Source organism: Cervus elaphus, chromosome X (assembly GCF_910594005.1).
Source record: "Cervus elaphus chromosome X, mCerEla1.1, whole genome shotgun sequence".
Classification (NCBI taxonomy): Eukaryota; Metazoa; Chordata; class Mammalia; order Artiodactyla; family Cervidae; genus Cervus; species Cervus elaphus.
This window is the reverse complement of record NC_057848.1, coordinates 163,057,519-163,076,229: the sequence shown is the minus strand read 5'-3', so window position 1 is coordinate 163,076,229 and position 18,711 is coordinate 163,057,519. Positions and strand designations below refer to the sequence as shown.

Below are 18,711 nucleotides of genomic sequence, written 5' to 3'. Positions count from 1 at the left end.
GCGAAAAATGTGATGCAGTGGAAAGTGCCCTAAACTGGGAGTGTCGCATTCCAGGATCTGGTCCCTGATATACTATCAGCAAGCTGTGTGACCTGGGGAAAAGGTCAGCAACCACTCTGAGTCTGGTATCTTTGTGAAAATGAGGAGGTAGATGGTTGGTCAAGTTCCAGCAGTTTTAATAGGCTATGACTTCCATGCTAGATTTAGCTGGACTGTTTCTACTATTTGAAGGCTGTGGTTCTAATGTGGCAAAGATGGTTCCTTCCCCATCAGGTGAATAGCATGTTTGGACTTCCAGGGGACTTGCTCAGTGTTACCTCTGGGAGTCCTACATCCCAGGAAATCCTGCAGTCCTAGGCATGCCAGGTTGCTTGGTCACTCGGATTCTCTTTCTTCTAACGTGGATGGTTCTGGTTTCCCAGCATCACCTTGGCTAAAGGATCCCATGCTCGTGGCTCTGAACTGGCTTTGTGCCAGTTGCAACATAAAGGAGGCTATATGATAAACCTAACAATGTGCCAGCGACCTATGGTATCACAGTTTTTAAAAAAAGTCATTGTCAGTTACCTGTAGAAGCTGAAGGCTTTAGTCAGAAGTAAAAGAGGGAAAAGAGGGTACTCTTTTAGGAAAAATATTCAAGGTCTGACTTGACTGCCAGTCCTTTGGCAGAGCTGCCTTTGAAGCTGTAAGTGACCTTTAGAGACCCTGGGGAACAGTGCAGGCAGAAGGCAGAGAATCCCAAATGTTCGCTGACAGACATCACCCTCTGCTTTGAAGAGAGTATTCAATGTAGTATCTTCCTGCCTCAACACCAAGACTGATTATGAATTACAAAAAATTGTGAGGCCTTACACTGAATTTGTGTCACCTTGTCAGATCATCAGAGTGATCCTTTGGGGGCCCATTTTCACGTACATTTGCTATAGAATGAACTCATGGGAACTTCCCTGGTGATCCAGTGGTTGAGACTTCACCTTCCAATGCAGGAGGTGCGGGTCTGATCCCTGGTTGGGAAGTTAAGATCCCACATGCCTTGTGGCCAAAAGAACAACATCAACAACAGAAGCAATATTGTAACAAATTCAATAAACACTGTAAAAAAAAATGGTCCACACTAAACGAAAAAACTCAGAAACTGCCACTGAAACTCATCCAAGGAACCAAGGAAGGGTCCCAAATTTCTTGAAGTCTCAGAATATCCTGTTTTTAGGACCAGGTCTTGGGAGCAGCCTCCTAAAGTACTGAAAGGGGCAGATCCCACTCTGCGGTAACTCTGCACTCATTTCCCCACTGGTGGTTTTCATAGCCTACAAAGAGCAGCTCATCCATGAAGACACAACTCATGGACAATGTCCTGTGAATAAAAGAACACATGGAGGACAGCCAGTTAGCACAAGAAGGCTGGTTTTTGCAGTCAGTAATCCCTTACTGATTTGCGTTGGTGCAGCCATAAGTGGAGTCTCAACCTTTGTCACTGGAGATGTTATATTTGTGCAAGTTATAGGAACTATAATCCATCTGAGAAATATGTTATACTTCTCTGTATTTTGACTCTTCTGAACATTTCGTTTCAGACAGATGTCAAATGGAAGATTTGTATCTGGAGTCTTCCGGCCTGCCTTGATGGTTTCTGCCACCAGCAAAGTGAAGAAGGGGGTCTCACACTCACTCACTGTTCATTCTTGGTGGTGCAATTGCTAGAAGATCACTGTGTTAGGATGGGCTTCTGATGAAAGTTCCAGATAAATGGAACGCGTCATGGATTATTTCCTACACAAGCATGTGATGTGGGCAACACGGAAGGATGATCACCCCACCCTGGTAGACATGATCCTTCATTTGGAGCAAGGGCAGTGCTGTGGGGTGTTTTGGTGTTTGCTTTTAATATTGTTGGTATATTTTTCTTCTTTCAGTATTATAAAAAAAAAAATCTGCAATCAGAATTGTTTATGTTGAGCCTACCAAGATGCTCATACCCAGCATTACATGTAAATAGATCAAAGGCAAGCTTGTTTCAAAGGTGTGTGACTGCATCTCTACCAGGTTAAAAACCTGCTTTAAGATATTCTGTTGTTTTCATGGCCATTTCTGGTGTGCTTCTGCTGCTGATCATTTTTCCTCTGTGTTTATTAGCTTCTTATGTTTAGTACGTATTTTCCTCAGAACCAATTTTACCTTCAATCAATGTCCCTGATGGAAGCATTTCAAGATGGGGTGGGGGAGGGAAGCCAGATGTACGAAGGAGCACAGCCTTTCTCTGGGGTCAGACATCTCCCCTCAGGGACAGAGTCTCTCTGCTCCTGCCCCTCTTCATCCCTCCGGCCATTTCCTTTTGCCTCCAGAAAATCTATTTCTTTTCTTTTTTGAGGGGGCGGGGGAATTGCACATATTTATTAATTTAAAATTATTTTTATTGGAGTATGGTTGATTTACAGTGTGTTAGTTTCAGTCGTCCAGCAAAGTGAATCGGCTGTACATATATACATCCATGTACATATATATATACACTGTACACACATATATGTATACACACACACATATGGACTTCTCTGGTGGCTCAGTGGTGAAGAATCCGCCTGCCAATGTAGGAGAGATGAGTTCGATCCTTGGGTCAGGAAGATCCCCTGGAGCAGGAAATAGCACCACCCCAGTATTCTTGCCGGTGAAATCTCATGAGAGGAGCCTGGCGGGCTATAGTGCATGAAATCACAGAGTTGGACACGACTGAGCAACTGCACATGCATATATATATGTACACACACATATATACCCACTCTTTCTCATATAATCCTTTGCGGAGTATTGAGTAGAATTCCCTGTGGTGTACAATAGGTCCTTATTAGTTATGTATATCCAGACACATTTATTTCAGGGTTTCTCAACCTCAGTGCTATTGGCATTTTGGACTAAATAATTCTTTGTTGCAGTGCTGTCCTTCCCATCATGGGATGTTCAGCAGCATGCCTGCGCTTCTACTGTCTAGAAGCCGGTGGTAGCCTGCCTCCCTTCCTTTGGGGCCAGGACACACATTTTTGACAACCCTAAAAATGTCACCAGATATTGCCACGTGTTCCCTGGGGGCAAAATTGCCCCTTACTGAGAACCATAGATTTATTTTAACCAGGACCTTCTTTGTTAATCCTCTGTCCTGACATTAGGGTCAGAATTCCAGAGGAGCTCCATCCTTCTGCTGGTTCAGTCTCAAGTAGAAAAGCATTTTAAAACAAAGTGGATAAGACAATGGTAGTCATAAGTTATACTTTAGAAATGTCTTTATTGAATTTGTTATAATATTGTTTTGGTTTTTTGGCCACAAGGCATATGGATCCTAGCTCCCCAACCAGAGATTGAATCCGCACTCCCTGCATGCAAGGTTAAATCTTAACCACTGGACCACCAGGGAAGTCCCCATAAGGCACTTTAAATATATGAACACCAGTACTTGCTACAACATGAAATTTACACCAAAATAATTGCATTATCCTTTTGATGCAGGGCTTCAAACAGTGATCCCTACGTCGGCCATGAATTACGGTGAGATTTTAATACATCACGAAGTGCTTTCTTGCTCCCTCCACTTCCTCTCAGAATGGTTTCAGCTTTAGAATGGATCACAACGTGTGTTTGCTGTTTTTGTTTCTTGAGTCAAGAAACTGATTAAGGTAAGCGTTAAAGAGGTGGCTGGGTTTTAGTCTGGCTTCAGTGACATCCAGAGAGCAGAGATCCCTCTGCACTGCCCAGGTGATGGGGGTCCTGGGCCTTCAGTGACTGAACTTTCATGTGACAGGTGGCCAGAGTCTTCCGTGGTCACATCCTAGAGCCCAGCACCTCTCTTGTTAAATGTCATGGAATTGATAAGATTTCGGAGTTAGATGAAACATTCTAGACTCATTTTGCAGATGAAGAAACTAAGGCCCGAGGATAAGGTGACTGGCTCAGTTAAGGCCACCCTGTTCCTTAGAAGAAATGCTGTAGTTGATCGTGCTGTTCCACTGGAGGCCTTTCCTCTCGCCCAGGTGTTTCCTCCAACATTCCCATCACAAAGTGACAGGTAAGAAGTGCACTGATTTATTTTTAAGAAACACACTCCACAGACAGTGTGGGCCATCTCAGAAAGCAAGTGTGTGTCAGTCACTGGAAATACGTGGGCTGGGTAATAAGCGGGAGGACTGTTCCAGCTGTTTTGGGGAAGGGGTGGAGATTTCCAAGCATTGGGCCACTGCCTACTATTTGGTCTTTGATGGTCCTTGAAGGAGTTTACACTAAGCCTCAGGGCACTAGAAAAAGAAAAGCACAAAATAGGGTGTGGTAATTTCCAGCAGCCTGGGATGCTTGCTTCTGCAGATTTGGTTGTTCACTTTCCTTCTTCAAAAAAAAAAAGGTCTTCGGTGCACACATGGCATTTGCCTGGTCCTTTCTCAAAGTCATGCTAATGTGGGGAGATTTGAAATAACCACCCTGGGGCACAGATGTTTTTAACATAACCTTAATTCTGTAGGGAGTGGGTCTCAAAGTGTGGCCCTGGACTAGTGGCATCTGTATTGCCAGGGAGCTTAGGAGAAATGCAGATACTTGGGTCCCTCCCCAGACCTATTGGATCAGAAACAGGTGTGGCAGGCACGGGGTTCCATACAGTAAAATTTGAGAGCTATACCGCAAGGCTAAGTCCTCTAGTTTAGTAGTTGGAACTTGGTTGCATGTGGGGCCCCCAAGGAGCTTTTTAAAATATTGTTTAAAATGAAATTAATTTTAAAAAATGTGTAGCTCTGTGTGGTGATGGATGTTGACTACACTTACAGTGGTGATCATTTGACAACATATACAAGCATTGAATCATCAGATTGTATAGCCGAAACTGATAATTCTGTATGTCAGTTCGGTTCAGTTCAGTTCAGTCACTCAGTCGTGTCCGACTCTGTGCGACCCCATGAATTGCAGCACGCCAGGCCTCCCTGTCCATCACCAACTCCCGGAGTTTACTCAAACTCATGCCAGTCGAGTCGGTGATGCCATCCAGCCATCTCATCCTCTGTCGTCCCCTTCTCCTCCTGCCCCCAATCCCTCCCAGCATCAGGGTCTTTTCCAATGAGTCAACTCTTCGCATGAGGTGGCCAGAGTATTGGAGTTTCAGCTTCAACATCAGTCCTTCCAATGGACACCCAGGACTGATCTCCTTTAGGATGGACTGCTTGGATCTCCTTGCAGTCCAAGGGACTCTCAAGAGTCTTCTCCAACACCATAGTTCAAAAGCATCAATTTTTCAGCGCTCAGCTTTCCTCACAGTCCAACTCTCACATCCATACATGGCCACTGGAAAAACCATAGCCTTGACCAAACGGACCTTTGTTGGCAAAGTAATGTCTCTGCTTTTTAATATGCTGTCCAGGTTGGTCATAACTTTCCTTCCCAGGAGTATGTCAGTTACACCTCAGTAAAAAGAAAAAAAAGAAACTGATGCCTGGGCCTTGCCCCTGGAGATTCTGACTTAATTGGCCCATGGAACATCCAGATATTAGGATTATTAAAGACCTTCAGTGACTCGATTCCACTATGCCGCCAAGTTTGAACCATCCCTGATGACTGAGTTCATGCATTGCGTAGAAGATCCTTTCCTTCTTAAAGAAAATGGTTCTGACTCTAGTAAGTTACAATCAATTTAATTATACTTAATTGTAATTCATATATTCAGCTGAAAAGTTATGCCTACTCTGGACATTTATGCCTACTTATGGACATTTGGAGAGAACAGCAGCTTTCAATTTATCTGAAGAGTCACATGTACCTAGATTAGAAGTTTTTGATACCTGTTTTCACTTACCCCCAAACTATAATTGTCAGGCACTTAGTAGCTTGGAATATTTGAATTGTTGTTAATGCTTTGGTTTTATGGATGGAAAAAAGCAGTGCTTATTTTCTAGAAACACAAAGTATAAGATTCCATTTGCAAAAATACAAATATTGCCAAAAATTGTTAAAAGTTAGCAGTACTTAATCATTTGTAATAATGGGTTCAACACACACTTCTTAATATCTAAGGAATTTCCAATGGTTTTATTAATATGGGAATCTCTTTTACAAGAGTGCCTTTAGAAAGGAAGCTGGAACCAAGAGAAAAATAATAGAAGCAGTTTTATTTAACACTATTTTTTCAATACTGTTGGTCAGTTAAACAACAACAACCAAAAGTCAATTAAATCAAGGATTCTTTACTTTTTATTGAAATGTAGTTGTTTTGCAGTGTTGTGTTAGTTTCTGGTATAGGGCAAAGTGGTTCAGTTTTATATATGTGTGTGTGTATATATATATTTTCAGATTCTTTTGTATTATAGGTTATTATAATGATATTGAATATAGTTCCTATGCGCTACAGTAGGACTTTGTTGTTTATCTATTTTATATGGTGTGTATCTGTTATTGTTGTTTATCTATTTTATATGAAGTAGTGTGTATCTGTTGTTGTTGTTTATCTATTTTATATGAAGTAGTGTGTATCTGTTAGCCCCAAACTCTTAATTTATCCCTCCCCCACCATTCCCCTTTGGTAACCATAAGTTTGTTGTCTATGTCTGTGAGTCTCTTTCTGTTTTATAAGTTCATTTGCATCATTTTTTTAGATGCCACTTGATATCATGTGATATTTTTCTTTGTCTGCCTGACTGACTTCACTGAGTATGATAACCTAGGTCCATCCATGTTGCTGTAAATAGCACTGTTTCATTCTTTTTTATAGCCGAATAGTGTTCCATTGTATATAGATACCACATCTTCTTTATCCATTCATCTATTGATGGACTTTTAGGTTGCTTCCATGTCTTTGTGATTGTAAATACTGCTGCAGTGAACACTGGGGTGCATACATCTTTTCAAATTATAGTTTTGTCTGGATATATGCCCAGGAGTGGGATTGCAGGATCATATGGCAACTCTTGCTTTTAAAGGAACCTCCCGACTGTTCTCCATAGTGGCTGCAATTTACATTCCCACCAATAGTGTAGGAGGGTTCCCTTTTCTCTACACCCAAGGACTCTTATTAAAAAAGGATCTATATATGACTTAAGTGTTGTGTTTTAACTTGAATTATATAAATTGTCTTATTTGGGGATACAGTTCTCCAGAGGTCTCTTGCAGTTTTTTACATCTCATGAGCAGAGGCACTGAGAGCATTGGTTCTGGATCGTCTTGTCAAGGATGTTTGTATAGCAAACAGAAGATAGTGGCTAGTTTTAGAAGACAGACCTAGCATCCCTTTCTGTGGCAGATGGCAGGTTTGTTTGCTGTCCAGTCTGATGAAGACAGCATTTCCTTCTGGGCAAAGTTCAGCTAGGTTTGCTTGCAGCCCATCACAAATGTTAGGGTTCTCTATACTCGCGGTCTCTCAGCTGTGTTGCAAACCCACTTCCTGTATAGCATCCACCCCGGGCCACTCTGTGGCGTTGGTGGGACAAAGGGAATCTGTATGCTGTGCTATGAGTGCTATGAGTGTTAAAGTCCTCGTCCCTGACCTCGAGTCTCTTATATTCCCTCAGCATCCAGGAACCTGTGGCAGATGAACTTGTTAGCTGGCAAGTACAGTACTACCTCCAACCTTTCACAGTGCCTGACAGTTATGTTCACCAATTGTCTTCAGGTACAGCCAAGACCCCTTGAGTACAGGTCCATGATTACCTGTCTTCCATAAACTGTGCCTGGACTACACTAACTATTATTTACCTTTTTTTTTAAAATTTTAACTGGAGTGAGAACTTAAATACATGTGCACAACAGTCTGAGTACAGGATCTTTCCAGATACTTTCCCCTTTTCATTTATCTCACCCACATCTCACTTGACAGCTTTTAGTCAGGATTCTTTGGAGACTGAACCAGTAAGATAAATAGATACGGATATGAATTTGCTGTAAGGTGTTGGCTCAGATGTGGGCGCTTGCAAATCTGAAATCTTCCAGGCAGGTGGCAGGCTGGAAACTCAGGCAGGATTTCTGTGTCTTACTGCAAAATTCCTTCTCCTCTGGGAAAGCTCGATTTTTGCTCTGAAGCCCATTCAGATTATCTGTGGCAATCTCTTACTTCAACTCAACTGATTGTAAAGCTTAATCACACCTACAAAGTACCTTCACAGCAAGATCTGGACTAATGTTTGACCAAACAATGGATCACTGAAGCCTGGCCAAGCTGACACAGAAAATGAACCATCATGAAAATAAGTTTTTAAGAAGAGAAGAAAAAATGAACCATTGTGGTTTTCTTTTCTAAGCAGCTTGCTTTGGCTGCTGGTCAAAAACATTTAACTCTGTCTCTGCTTATACTCGTATTTATTTAAAAACATGTAACTGGCATAAAAAGATTTGGAAACCAATACAGCTGAGTCTTGGAAATCAACTCAACTGGTGGGCACAGAAGAGCATACATACTATTAGCCAACTGACTTGAAATGTTAAATCGATCCTGGAGATGAGTCAACATTTTTTTCAATAGAAAGGAGAATGCAAGTCAACCAATCATATTTTAAACAGAGGTCAATCAAAAGAATTACTATGCCTGTTGGTCTCAACCTTGTCTGTCAATTGGCAATGAATTGGGCAGCTTGGAAAACTCCAGATAACCTAAGCCTCACCCAGGAGTAGTGAAATCCGAATCTTTGGGTGCCAGACATCAGTCACTTTGTACTGATCCCTTTCCAGTGTGTAGCTGAGATCAAGAACCTCTGGTTTAATGTCATGGCCACAAAGAAGCTCTCAAGTTTGGCTGACTCTTCCTAACATGTGAATGTACAGCATTTATACATTTAGAAAATATAAAGAGCAGAGGAAAGTATATAAAAGAACAAAGCACCACCATTAATGCCACAAATCAGGACAAGCTAGCTCGTACATTTTGGAGAATTTAAAAATATTTTATCCTTAGTTAGAATTCCTATGAATAGAATTGCTCCATCAAACCAATTCCTGTTTTAAATTATAATGTATTTCATGCATTTGTAGTAATAAGTCGAATTTGTTCCTGAGTCCTACAAAGTTAGCTTAATACCCAACTAACACAATCAGCTATATAGTACTGTACTGTTATAAGATTATAATAGTTTTCACACAAATAATACATAACAGAAACACAAAAACACAAAACACAGAAACACAAAAAATAAAACATTTTTAATCTTACAGTATAGTACCTTGAAAAATACAGTAGTATAGCACAACAGCTGGTATACAGGAGCTGGCATCAAGTGAACAGGCAAGAAGAATTACTGGCTGGGGGAGGGAGAGGAGGTGGGGGATGGTAGAGCTGCAATGTCACTTACGCCTGATGTTGATGGCACAGGTTCTGAGTCTTTGCTGGATTCAATTCCATCTACCCTCTCGAAAAAACTGATCCAGTGATTTCTGGGTGGTGGTGGTGGTGTTTAGTCGCTAAGTCGTGTCCGACCCTTGAGACCCCGTGGACTACAGACTGCCAGGCTCCTCTGTCCATGGGATTCTCCAGGCAAGAATACTGGAGTGGGCAGCCATTTCCTTCTCCAGGGAATCTTCCTGACCTGGGAATCGAACCAGGGTCTCCTACATTGCAGGCAGATTCTTTACTGACAGAGCTATGAAGGAAGTAACTCCTTTTTTCTAGTCATAGATGACACGGTAGCACTGGACTGCATTCTGAACAGCTGCTACAGCCTTTGTGTACTGTTCTACATTTGGATCCTGTGCCTCAAAAACTAACGTGCCTCTTCAAGTAAAGAAAATCCCCTAGTTGTGAATCTCTTTGGTTCTTCAGTTACTCCTTCCTCTAGTATGTCTTCGTCCTTTCTGTAGGCATCCAGTTCCATCAAGTCTTCATTAGTAAGCTCCATGTTTTGCATTTTTGAAAGTTTGCAACTTGAAGGTTTGTATCTAGGGAACTTACTGTAAATAAAATACTAGAAAGAATGATGCAAACAAGGCTTAGTAGTGCTTGCATATTGGGGCTTATCTATATTGAAATGCTTATTCTTAGGACTTAATACTTTAGCCATCTGATGGGAAGAGCTGACTCATTGGAAAAGACCCTGATGCTAAGAAAGATTGAAGACAAAAGGAGAAGAGGATGGCAGAGGATGAGATGGTTAGATAGCATCACTGACTCAATAGATATGAACTTGAGCAAACTATGGAAGATGGTGGAGGGAAGCCTGGCGTGCTGCAGTCCGTGGGATCACAAAAAGTCGGACACGACTTAGCAACTGAACAATAGCAACAGGACCTAATCACCAAGAGAAGAAGCCCAAGCTAGCCACATGGAAAGTAAAAAAGCAAAAGGTCACAGCCTCCCAACCGCCCCCACTGGGGCACCAAACTTGTGAACAAAGCCATCTGACTTGCATCCAGGTGAGAGACCTCAATTGAGACAAACAGAAGAACAGCCCAGCAGAGCCCAGCCAAACGACAGAAGGGTAAACAAATATAATTGTCACTGTTTTAAGCTGATACATTTTGGAGTGGTGTGTTACGCAGCAATAGATCATTGAAAGATGACCACTTCTAATATGAATAGTTACATCACATATGGAAAATAAACTAAAAAATCATACTTTTTGTTCTTATCTGGTTAAATTGCTGAGGTCCTCACTGTTTAGATGACTCAGAAAGAACATGGGCAGTGGAGTCAAGAAAACATGAATTACAACTGGTTTTGCATGTTAGATATATGATTCCTTGGAGTATCAGCTTCCTTGTGGGCAAACCAGATTTTAAAAAGAGCTGTCTCTCAGGTGTTTTATTCTTAGACTTTCCGAGTGATGGTACTTCTGACTCAAACATGAAGAAATGTACAGGTGTGAGGTCACATATTTACTACAAAGCTATGTCTCTCGAATCCCAAGCAAGTGTTCTTGCCACTATACCTCACTACTAATGAATCCACTTATGCTGCTCCTGCTGTCACTTCAGTTGTGTTCGACTCTGTGCGACCCCATAGACAGCAGCCCACCAGGCTCCCCAGTCCCTGGGATTCTCCAGGCAAGAACACTGGAGTGGGTTGCCATTGCCTTCTCTGAATCCACTTATGAGTCTATGCAAACCAGATGGTGAGAGGGATTATCTGTGATGCCCACCTAGCAAAACTGCTTCTGATTTTCCAAGGCAGCAGGCAGAACTGCTTAGCGACCACTACCTCCATAAATAGCCTTTCTCTTTCTAACTAAGTCATGCCCTCCAGTATTTGCATCAGGGCCTTCTTTCAAAGCAGCTGACCCTTTGGACTCATCTGGTAAACTAATATTTACGTGGGACCAGTCCTCAACATGAAAGACGGTTTTTGTTGTATGAATTTGCATATCCTGTCAAGGACTTTTTCAGAACACTTTCATTTCAAGGTAAAATGAAACTTACAGGACTAAGCAGAGAACTGCTTCACATTTCAGTTTAAAGGAGGGGGGAATGAAACAAAAGACAAGTTTAATTATGACACAGGGACTTTACAGTGCTAAAAATACACTATATATGAAGGAACTATGGAGGCTGTGTTCTGTTTCTACGTGTCCTTTATAAAGAGCACATTCATGGTATCTGCAAATTCCTAATAAAGGTTTTTGTCTGAAAGACATTCATGGCTGTATCTAACTGAAAGGGTTAAAATTTCAGCCTTGTTATAAAAATACTCTGATGCTTGTCGTTAAAGTTCTTTCTCCTTTTCCTCAAGCGAGCCCTGACTTTAAGTATGCAAGAGTGGAAACAGGCAACAGAAACTGGGGAAGCACTGGGGTCTATCACTCCCATCCTCGCCCAAATAAAGAAATGTTAAGACGTTCTACTTCTCCATGCTGGGAACACAGCCTTAGATGGACTAGTGCAATTGATTTAAGGCATTTATTTAGGTTCTCATCAGCTTTAGGAAAGTATGTATGTTGTTAAGTTTCCACCCAACCCCTTTGATGTCTTCGTCCATCAAATGGCAGTGCTGGGGCTCAAACCTTGGGTTTCTGTCCCCAGCTGTATACCTGTTCACTGAGCACTCTGGATGCTGCAGAAGTCTGGCCTGCCTTTTCATTTCAGAAACTTAATCTTCAATGTTTAATTCTCTAGATGAAAGTATGACACAAAGCTTAGACTCCCAGGTATGATACAGGATACCCAATTAAAGTTGAACTTCAGACAAACAACAAATGCTCTTTTAATACCACATGTTCCAGTTTGCTACATTTACCAACCTTTTGTGGCTCAGCAGGTAAAGAATCTGCCTGCAATGCAGGAGACCTGGGATTGATCCCTGGGTTGGGAAGATACCCTGGAGAAGGGATAGGCTACCCACTCCAGTGTTCTGGCCTGGAGAATTCCATGGACTGTATAGTCCATGGGTTGCAAAGAGTCAGACACAACTGAACAACTTTCACTTTCGCTTTACCCTAAACCTTAATTACCCACCAAGGGCAGTTCCATCTTCTTTTATTTCCATCTGAAAGGAAAAAGTGGATTTTTTCCTTTCAGATATGAAAGGGGCTTCCCAGGTGATGCAGTGGTAAAGAATCCACCTGCCAATGTAGGAGATGCAAGAGATGTGGGTTCAGTCCCTGGGTAGGGAAAATCCCTTGGAGGAGGAAATGGCAGCCCACTCCAGTATTCTTGCCTGGGAAATCCTGCGAACAGAGGAGCCTAGTGGGCATGGGGTCACAAAGAGTCAGACACAACTGGGCATCCAAAAGGAAAAAACAAATGTGTTGAGACTTAGAAAACCAAATAAGAGGTGTCCCAGCCAACTAGAGGCCTGTTCTTGCAAGATAAATAGAAGCACTCTATCCTCTTCATCCACAAAGAATCAGACACGACTAGAGTGACTTAGCATGCACAGCACATCCTCGTCATCCAGTCGTTTCTCTTGAGCTAACTAACCTGCGGGAGCCTGGGCCCACAGTGTCACCCAGATGCGGGTAGCTCATGGGGGCCACCCCGACTCCTCTCAAAATTGACTTAAGTGATCGAACTATGTGGGTTTTCATGATCACTTTCATTTTATCATGAAAATGATTTGTAAGTACCAACTATGGACGAGATGCTGGGGACAACGCATTCTTGACTTGAGGGGTCTGCAATATAATTAGGGACCTAGCAGATAGGATCAAAGATGAATAACAATACAAGAACACAGAATTGTATCATCATCTCTCAAGATCTTAGAGTATAAAACCTGAACATGTGCCCTTACTGATCACATGGCCTCATCCCTCACTTTATAGATGAGTAAGCAGATATATTTCTTGTAGCTAAATTTTTTGATGTTTTCTTTCAGACTCTGGTGTTGTTGCTGTTGAGTTTTTGTTTGTTCTTATTGTCATGCTTAGAATGGCTTTACCATGTCAAGATTATATAAACATTTATCTGTGGTTTCTTCCAGTATTTTTAATATTCAGTGTCTTGTTTAGTCACTTAGTCATGTCCGACCTTTGCAAACCCATGGACTGCAGCACGTCAGGCTTCCCTGTCCATCACCAACTCCCAGAGTTTGCTCAAACTTCTGTCCATTAAGTCGGTGATGCCATCCAACCGTCTCGTCCTCTGTCATCCCCTTCTCCCCTGCCCTCAATCTTTCCCAGCATTAGGGTCTTAACATTTAAATTTTTGAGCCATATGAAATTAATTTTGACGTAAGATACAAGGTAAGACTGCCACTTAATTTTTTTCCAAACTTTAAGCCAGTTGCCCAATGTTATCTTAATATTTCCTTTTGCCATTGATGTGACTTTAATGCCCCAGATGTGCTTTCAAAAATTTTTTTATTTATCTGTTTGGCTTCATGGGGTCTTAGCTCCAGCATGCGGGATATTTTGTTCTGGTGCGTGGGCTTAGATGTCCTGTGGCATGTGGGATCTTAGTTCCCTGATCAGGGATTGAACCCATGTCCCCGGCATTGGAAGGTGGATTCTTTACATCTGGACCACAAGTGAGGTCCCCCCCCCATATATGATTTTACTAAACTTTGCTGTCTCGTCCCTTTCACTGATGTGCTGGCACTATGCCATTGTAGGCAGTGCAGTATTATGAAGCATTTAGAGATCAGGAAAAAACATCCTCCCCTTGTTACTTTTTCATTCTGGCTGTTCTCACTGGGGATCTTAACTCAGTCAGATCCAGTGGCTCATTTTTATAAGAGCTATCTGGTCATGTACCCTTTACTATCCAGAGGAGATGACACTTATGGATAGCATAACCCTAATCTTTGTGATAAACCAAAAATGCCTCGCTGTGACCTCTCGCCCTAATAACGATCTATTTCTCTTGATCTTTTTACATCTTCTCTGTGTCTTCCAGGGTCCTGACAAGAAAAAAATGTGGCACACTCAGAATAAGAAATTGATGAATTGGGAAAAGTAACTATTCTTGATAGTGTGCACAGAATATAGGGAAATAAAAAACAAGGGTTCAGCATTTCAAGGGTTGAGTCTTTACAACCCCAGGCCTAAAATGGCGAGGTGAGGAAACAGTGGAATTCACAAAGAGTGGCCCTGGAACATCACCTGATGAGAGCCTCGTTGGAGGGTTGCAGCCAACCCACAGCCTCAGAGAGGAAGGGAGCCCAGGGATACTCTGACCTCTCTCCACATTGGCTGAACTCAGCCAGAAGTGTGCCAGCTAGTGATGAAGTTCACACAACTCAGCCTTCCCAGGCACACAGCTGGGTAGGAAGGCATGGAAACTGGATTCGGAGGGGCAAATGGATAGGAAGCAGCCTGCGAGGTCCCCTGCCCATCTACCACCTTCTTCATTCCTAAGCGTTTCATGTCAATTTTCTTCCCAAATATTTCATATGTTTTGATGCTCTTTTACATGGAAGTTCTCTTATTAGGCATCTGTATTAGTTACTGTTTATATGTGAGAAGGAAATGTTTATTTGGAGAAGGAACTGGCAACCCACTCCAGTATTCTTGCCTGGGAAATCCCATGGACAGAGGAGCCTGGTGGGCTACAGTCCATGGAGTCACAAAGAGTCAGACATGTCTTAGCAACCAAACAACAAAATATATGAGAAAGCTATTGATTTTTACGTATTTTTTGCATGGCAAAGTGGTTTGATAAGAAGGCATTTAATTTTTGCTGGTGTGAATATCATTTACATGATATGTGACCTGAGAAGAGTTCAGTATCTTTTCTGCATTAATTCCATTATTTGTAAAAAAAAAAAAATTTTTTTAAAAGGCTAAGAAGATATTTAGTTCATTCTTTTTAGTAGTCAATGAAATAATACATATTAGGCAGTTAGAACAGTCCGGTTCAAAATAAACTCCCAGTAAAGATCACTTATTATTGTATCTAGTAGTTTTTCAGCTGATCTAGGGCACTGCTTGCTTTTCAATCCAGTAGGTAACACTGATGGTTATCAACGGTTTTCCTGTGGCACACTTGGCAATTTTCAAATTCTCTCTGGGTTGACTAGGTGGACTAAAGACCTTTAAACATAACCACCAATATTTTGATTCTACCCCCTAAAAGGCCCAGTAATCACTTCAGAAGGGAATGAGTCTCCCAGAAACCCCACTTTGAGAAACAGGTTGTACCTGACCCTGGACTGCGAGTGTAGCTGCCCTCGTTTCACCCAAGTGAGAGGACCAAGTCTACCCCTGCTTAGAAACCAGAGTCTCTTTCAGCTGAGCCAAAGAGAGAACAAGGGAAATGTAGACATGTCTCAAAGATAACTGTAGAATGATGGTTCTCAGTCAGAGGCAGGGGCTATGTTACAATGTCTAGAGACATCTGTGACTGTCGAGGGGCAGTGCGGCTGGCATCTCGTGGGTTCAGGTCAGGGTTGCTGTCAGCGTCTTACAATGCCACAAAGATGTATCTTACCAGAAATGGCAGGAGTGTGCCAGTTGAGAAACTTCTGGAAAAAAATCAGTCAGCCAAGTCACTTGAATTTAGACATGAGGTTGCCCTGGTTGTGGTGGTAGAAATAGAAGGAACCTGCTGCTTCTGCAAACTTCATGTCTGAGATGGCTTAAATAGTCACGCTCCTCCCCCTAACCAGTCTTTGCACTTGGAAAGTTCACGACTGGCAGCCTGGAGTCTCCGTGACTTAGGTAGGTTTGCCACAGCCCATCTCTTCACCTCAGAAGACTCCAGACCTGGACTCACTCCATGCAGCAAAGAAAGGTATTTTAAACATTGGGAAAAACTCAGATCATTTAAGTACCTAGATCTGTGAGCCATTCTCAGAGAGAAGGGGGGAGAGGGGAGGGGACCCAAATCATATGCAAAAAAATTTTTTTTTTAGAATCTAAAGAAGAGTTTTGGTAGTCTCAAATGTCACTTCTTTGAAGAGAAAGTCAGACTTTTACAATAATGCTGGAAATGGTTTTCTGGAGTGTGTCTCTCGTCTATATAATTTTGAGGAAGTAAATACTATTAATAGGTGTTTTCAACAGCATATATTAAAGCAGCCTTTCTAGCATGTTTTGAAGCTTCAATCCTTTGCTGTCTTTGCACGGTAAAGCTTGGTGTTTTCTCTTTATCTTAGTTGATGCTACTGGGTCCATCTCAGGCTGATCTTGACACCTCTCATGTTCTGCTGTCTTCAACCAGACTTCTCTGTTTCATTTTGGAAGAAGACTAAAAATGGTAAGGACAGCTAAGAGATCCCTAAAAAGTGTTATCTGTCATTTTTTGTGGGAAGAACTGAAACCGGCTAGCATAAGAGATGTTTAAGTTGTCTGTACTTCAGTTATTTACTGAGGAAAACTTTCATGATCTTTCATAACCAAGATTAATCCTGGGGGTATTGTGTAATTTCAGTTAATTAAGATTAATCAATACTTGCTGTGTTCTCCTTCCTATAAGAATTAATGCATCCTTTCCTGAGGAGGAACAAATGTTTGAATTAGGGAAATAGCTTCTATGGGTCTTAACTTTTTTCACCCTACGTTTTTGGCTTTGAAAGTTAGTCGTACAGTCGTGTCCAACTCTTTTGTGGTCCCATGGACTGTAGTCTGCCAGGCTCCTCTGTCCGTGGAATTCTTCAGGCAAGAGTACTAGAGTGGGTTGCCTAGTGGGTTACTAGTTCCTTCTCCAGGGGATCTTCCTGACCCAGGGATTGAACCTGGGTCTCCTGCATTGCAGGCAGATTCTTTACCAACTGAGCCCCTAGGGAAGCCCTCGTTTTGGGCTTTATGACCATACAAATTACTGAGGTTCCTTTGTGTTTGTCTAGCATTTGGTGGTGTCTAAACGAGTATGCAGGGGAGGGAGGGGGCAGGATGCAAAGGACTAGGAATACAGGGAGCCTGGGCTCCCATGCAGTCCAAGAAAACCAGAACCGGATAGTAGATAAAGCTGTAAAAACAGATTTTGTTCAGGAACTGTTGCAATCGGGGAAATGAGACTGCAGTATAGGACTGGGATCAGTTCCAAATAGTGTGGAGGCATGTGGGGATTTATAGTCTAGGAGCAGAGTGGGGATCAGCGGGTGGAAAATTACTAAGAGGAAGCATCAGGGGTGGCAGGGCGTGGGGTAGTTCTGACTCGACCCACCTTACAGGGTTCTTGCTGAAAGCAGGCCAGGCAGATGGACTGTCCCCTGGGGGGTGGTAGAGATGGGATATTTGATCAGATAGCAAGGATAATGAAACTGTGGTGAGGGGCTCTTCCTAAACCAACCTAACAGGATCCTTGCGAAAACTGGCCACATGGACACAAAAGTCCAAATGTCAAGGCTGAGTCAGAGGAGCTTGACTAAAGTCTAGTCAAGGAGAGACTCTGTCCGTGTTCACTCTCCCAGTTACTAGTGGGGGATCCTTAGGTTTATCACTTAAGCCCCCTGAAACTCAGCTTTTTTTTTTTTTTATACTATAAAATGACCATTACTATGGCTCTCTAGTTGCCTTGCTGGGCCATTGTGGAGGCTCAAATAACAGAATGTGTGTTCAGATCCTTTGCATGTGGTGTGAGTTATTAGGCATGCCGCAAAATTCATCAGAAAAAGACACCAGTGACTTCTTGCTGAAATTATATTGTCACCCTAACTAGACACAACGGAGTACTTGCCCCAGGAACCCACTCTGACTTCTAGATTAGAAGGTGGGCTCCTGGGCTCATTTCATGTCTAAGGTCTAATGAAGAGTTAACCACAGGATGCTCTGTGACAGAGAAGCAACAGCGTAGAGTTTCATTTCCTAGAAACTCAGATGTCTGTTTTTAGGCAAACCCAGGCCCACATCTGCCTTTGCCCCTTGAGGGATGGCGTGATAGGATTGATGGTAGTAGAGAGCGCTCACATTTATTGACTGCTTACTACAGTGAGCATCGTGCTTAGGGCTGGACGTCTCTGTTTCGATTTCACCCTCTAAGTAGCCTTGTGAGTCATAGATGAGGGAGCCGGGGCTTCAAGAGCCTAAGAGCTTCTGGTTTTTGGCTGGGCAGCTCAACCCTGGAAGCCATGCTAGAGACCCATCTGTTCTACCTAGACCGAGCCCAGCACACACTCCTACTCAGGACATGGTCAGTCAATGTGGGCTTCACGTATGATAATGTAGTCCTTAAGAAAAAAATTGGGATATCTTTTATAAGAAAAAACATGAAAACAGTTTTTTAAAAAACCAGAGGTAAAAAAACATAGGGAAATTATTCGGTCTTATTAATAGTTATAGTTCAGATCCTTTGATATGGAAACTCCACTTCTAGAAACTCTGCTTAAAGAAATCAGGGATGTCGCAAGCAATTTATGAAGGTAGTCTGTGCAGCATAGCAAAGAGAACATCTCATGTC

General features: G+C 42.3%; 1 protein-coding gene across 3 annotated transcripts in view; it reads left to right on the top strand.

Moving 5' to 3' along the window:
- Nucleotides 1-1,577: 1,577 nt before the first annotated feature.
- The window catches only part of TLR7 (toll like receptor 7), a 31,243-nt gene continuing 14,109 nt past the window's right edge, over nt 1,578-18,711 (top strand). Inside the window, exons 1-5 of one of the 3 annotated variants that reach the window (XM_043896990.1) lie at nt 1,579-1,821; nt 1,914-2,020; nt 3,496-4,051; nt 15,980-16,104; nt 16,469-16,569. In XM_043896990.1, the coding sequence (XP_043752925.1) occupies nt 16,567-16,569 (3 nt within the window). In that variant the 5' untranslated portion in view covers nt 1,579-1,821; nt 1,914-2,020; nt 3,496-4,051; nt 15,980-16,104; nt 16,469-16,566. Of the gene's footprint in view, nt 2,021-3,495; nt 4,052-15,979; nt 16,105-16,468; nt 16,570-18,711 lie in introns of all 3 variants that reach the window. The other 2 variants (XM_043896989.1, XM_043896991.1) reach the window with 2 other exon arrangements.